At 33.5% G+C, this 4,463-nt stretch overlaps 1 protein-coding gene across 1 annotated transcript; it reads left to right on the top strand.

The window, feature by feature from the left end:
- Positions 1-3,090: 3,090 nt before the first annotated feature.
- LOC149199745 (uncharacterized) lies at positions 3,091-3,777 on the top strand. The gene has a single exon (XM_089400683.1). The coding sequence runs from the start codon at positions 3,091-3,093 to the stop codon at positions 3,775-3,777; it is 687 nt and encodes a 228-aa protein (XP_089256809.1).
- The last annotated feature ends 686 nt before the right edge of the window (positions 3,778-4,463 follow it).

Genomic DNA, 4,463 nt, shown 5'->3' with positions numbered 1-4,463 from the left:
CTTATGGTGACCTAGATAGAAAATCAATTCACACTTTCTCCTTGGCCTCTCATGACCCTTGCTTCTTCTTTGTGAGCCCAAAAAAATTGAAGCGATGCTCTGTACGGAGACTTATGCAACTTAGTGCTCTGATACCATGCAAATTTTTGAAAATTGTGGAGTAGAGAGTTGTTATTCTCAAAATTACAAATCAATTAAATATGATTTCATTAAAAACATTAGTGATTAATGACTAGAGAGAAACTAGGCTAACTGAAACTGAACTACGACACTTGGATGGACAATTCTGATACCTAACAGGGGATTGGAATTAGATTCTCCAACAAATTCATGACTCACTTCTCCATACAATCAAATATATCTCTTTCCCAACCAAAATATTACCTTACAGATCACTCCACCAATAAAGAACTTCTCGATCCAACTCGATGTATAATGATCACACGAATACCGAACACCACTTCCAAACATTATCTAGATAAACCAAACTTAAAATATTACACAACGCTGAGTTCACATTATCACTCTCCTCACAATGGTTGTCATGTTGTCTCTCTTCTTGTACCTTTCTCACCTCCAACTCTAATATCAAATCAAAGAAAACATAGCTAGAAACCAATCAATCTAAAAAACAATCATTTGATGATATATTACTCGACAATGCATTACAAGTAATAGGAAAATTTAGACAACAATTAACTCCTAAAAAAATATGATAACGTACTCTTCGAAACCTACAAAATTTCTAATTATAATATCTCTCCTATCAATTATATTATTTCTTAATTATTTCTAACACAACATATATGTATATTAAATTTATTAAATTAGTTTGTTGATGCATAATGCATCCAAAATTCAAATGGATCTCCGCTGATATTTGTAAATAGCTTTTTTTAATAATATTTTTTAAGTGTAAATTAATACTTTTTAGGAATTATCTTTATTTCAATGGTAAATTTTAAAATATTTTTGAAATAAAACATGTATGAGTGTCAACTATTTGAATTTTTTTTTATGAATTTCTATGTTTAAAATATCTAATATAAACTCAAGTCTATTCCATTTGTGAATTATTTAGTAAGTAGAGGTAGCTCACAACTTTTTTTAAGGGAAACTTTTGTCTATTAAACTAAATAAATGTACATGATCAAATAGAAATAACCAACCACACTGATCATTCATTTCCTAGAAATCTTCACCTGTGGATGTAGCCAAATAACTGTCATTTCTAATAATAAAATAATCATGATATGTTTGATTATGTTCAAAGATTTTTTTATAGCTAGAGTACAAGGGAGATGTGTAATTCTTTAGATGTTGAAAATGGGGCTCACAACATTTAAAAAAGAATTTATAGCCAAAAACACGTTTCACTTTTACATATATAAAGAGCAATAAAGTAATAGAAAGTAAACAAAATAGTATTCTGATAATACATACTATCTACTTCTTGATATGAAGAGGAAGTCGAATTACTGCCAATTGAAACATGGTATTTAAAAAAATATTAATAATAAAAAGTATTTTGATGATATAAAGAGGAAGTCGAATTACTACCAACTGAAACATGGTATTTTAAAAAATATTAATAATAAAAAGTATTTTGATGTAAGTTGTAAATAAAATATTTCAATATTAACTTTAAATACATATCTAAATATCAACTTTATATATCAAGCAATTGAAAGCAGTCTAATTGGAATGGATTTAGTGGTTGAAAAGTTGGGATTTTTTTCACTCTTTAACAAGGTTCGATTCTACAAGGATCTATCCCTTAATTTCAAATAGCCAATAATTTCAAAACATAGGATTATATAAAAACTCCAAATCTATCCTATATTAAAAGAAATTTACAATTGTAAATGCAAATTAATTTCAAATAGCCAATAATATGAAATCAAATAATTAACCGATAGCTCACGATAACACCTCTTTTAAAGCTATATAATTGAATTTTAATATTTTGTAGCATATTAAAATTAATTTGAAAAGTAATCTCAATTATTTAAGTCACGAGATCAAAATACAATCATGGTCTCCTAAGTCTTGTTTCCACGTGCTTGCTTACGTGTGGGATTTTATAATCCAATAAGCGGACTTGCTCCCCTCACATTATAATTCCAAAGCTCGCAAGTAAGTTTATAACATACTCTTCCCAACCAAGACACGGTAAAATCGCCACAAGTATTTGGAGTCGTATACTCAACGAGGGTCGACTTTCCTCATCCATCACACATTGTTTTTTGTTTTTTTAAGGTTATGGTTGAGTGACATTTTGGTTAACAGGTGGCACTAGCTAAGCCCCTAATCGATCTCACGGGAATCTAGCCTCGCTGCCCACTAGTTAAATCTCAGCCTGGCGGCCCACTAACTAAGCCGCTGATCGATCTGAAGGGAATCTAGCCCCGCGGCCGGCCAGCTAACTAAGCGTAACCCCAAAGGCTTCTGGGAGAATAAACCTTGTAACTTCCTAATAGCAAAGCACTGATTTTGACCAACTGAATTAACCCTTGGAGCTTCATCACACATTGTTGTTGCACAATAATACATAATTAATTATATTCATAATATTTTATTAAGATGGATTAGATCTATAACAAACCAATTGTGGCCTAATCTCTATATAATAATTAGTTTGAATTTTGTCAATGCGAACCCTTGAACAGCCATCAACTTCTTTGAAAAGACATTCAAATCAATAATCGCATGCTTTCTCCATCCATGACCATTCCACGCCGGCCGAGCCTTGTTTTAACTGTGATCAAAACTGGGGGCAACTTTATAATAAAATTGTGCGTGATACCCATTTGAGTGCAATTTTGCGTTCAAAATTCAATGAAAAGAACTCTTCTACGTAAAAGTCAATCCCACGTTCTCGCTAGTCCCGAAGAAATTGGACCACATAAAGTTCTGACAGCGCGAAAGACAGATCGGGCGTTGTCAAAGGATGAGGGCCGCTTGACTGCTCAACTTTTAATCTTATATATGCAATCCGGGTCTCTTTTCTGTTCTCCAGATTATTTAGCGTTCCTTGTTGCTATATCAATTCTTTACTCTGGTTCTTGATAATAAGGAAAAGGAAAAAAGATGGGCAATTTGGCGTCCTGCTCTTCGGTGGGCACGAGCACGAAGGACAAAGAGAAAACCATCCAGCTAGTTTGTTCAGATGGCACAGTTCAAATCTTTCATAAACCCCTCTGCGCCTCACAGATTATTGAAGAATACCCTCAATGTTTAGTCTGTCACTCTGATTCATTATACATCGGGCAGAAGACGGCCAATCTTTCTCCATACGACGAATTGAAGTTGGGCAACAAGTACTTCCTTCTACCCCAACACTTATTTCACTCTCCCCTATCTCTCCTATCGCTGGCTTCCTTAATATGGACACCCCCACCCACAAAAGCTTCACCTACTTCTACCGCTCACCGCTCAGCTTCGCTTCGCAGTATCGAACGTGCTTCTGTTTTCTGCCAGCCGTTTGAGATACAGAAAAGCGATGTTGGTGGAGGCCTTCGGATCCGAGTCTGCCCTGAGTTTATTTCAAAGCTTATGGAAGACAGAAGGCTTAACGCTGATGAAGGCGGCCATTCAGTGGGCGGTATTTCTGCAGTCTATGAGCCGGGTCGGCTTTGCAATACCCCTGAATTACAGAAAGAGTATACTCAGTTGATTAAGTGCAGAGGCCAACGCTGGAGACCGAAACTTGATACAATCAAAGAAAAGGAGAAGAAGATTAAGGCGAACAAGTTTATGTTAAAAATCATGAGATAACCCGGATAGATTTATTTTAAATATGGTTTTAATATGAGTGGATTTAAATATGGATTTAATCTGAGTTTGAGAGGGATTCGGTTTATTTCATTGCAAATTTTTTTATTAGCAGAAATTATTTAAATATTTTGTATAATTATTTTTTTTACATTTTTTATTTTGATAAATATAATTAAAAAATAAGGTTTTATAGATATTTTTTCAAGAGTGAACATCCCTACACATTATACTAGACTGTAAAATATACTTCCAAACTTAATTAAAAATTAACATCTAATCTATATTCAATTAATATCTAATCTATATTCTTAATGAGTTGAATATATGTTTCTTATTTTTTCTTAATGAGTTTAATGTATCTTTCTTATTTTCTGGCAACTGCTTTGGTTAATTTCACTACATTTTTCCTTAATGAGTTGAATGTATCTTTCTTATTTTTTGGCAACTGCTTTGGTTAATTTCGCTGCAGGTCAGCCGAAATTTGTGCTGCAATTGAACATAGATGGCCTCGTGGTACAGTTTTTAGTCTTGAAATCAGCTATTATGAGTTTTTTAAATGGCATTAAACTTGAAATGACCCACTCGCTGCAAAATGATGAAAACGAAGGAAGGACGGATTCGCAAAGTCCATATGGATAATAGTATATCTGGGAGACAGGATAAAACTATCCTCCGGAGGAAATTCA

This window comes from Pinus tabuliformis, chromosome 2_1 (genome assembly GCF_031772625.1).
Source record: "Pinus tabuliformis cultivar Carrire ecotype Pingquan chromosome 2_1, CPIR1, whole genome shotgun sequence".
NCBI lineage: Eukaryota > Viridiplantae > Streptophyta > Pinopsida > Pinales > Pinaceae > Pinus > Pinus tabuliformis.
The sequence above is the reverse complement of the archived record's forward strand: the minus strand, read 5'-3'. Positions and strand labels throughout refer to the sequence as shown.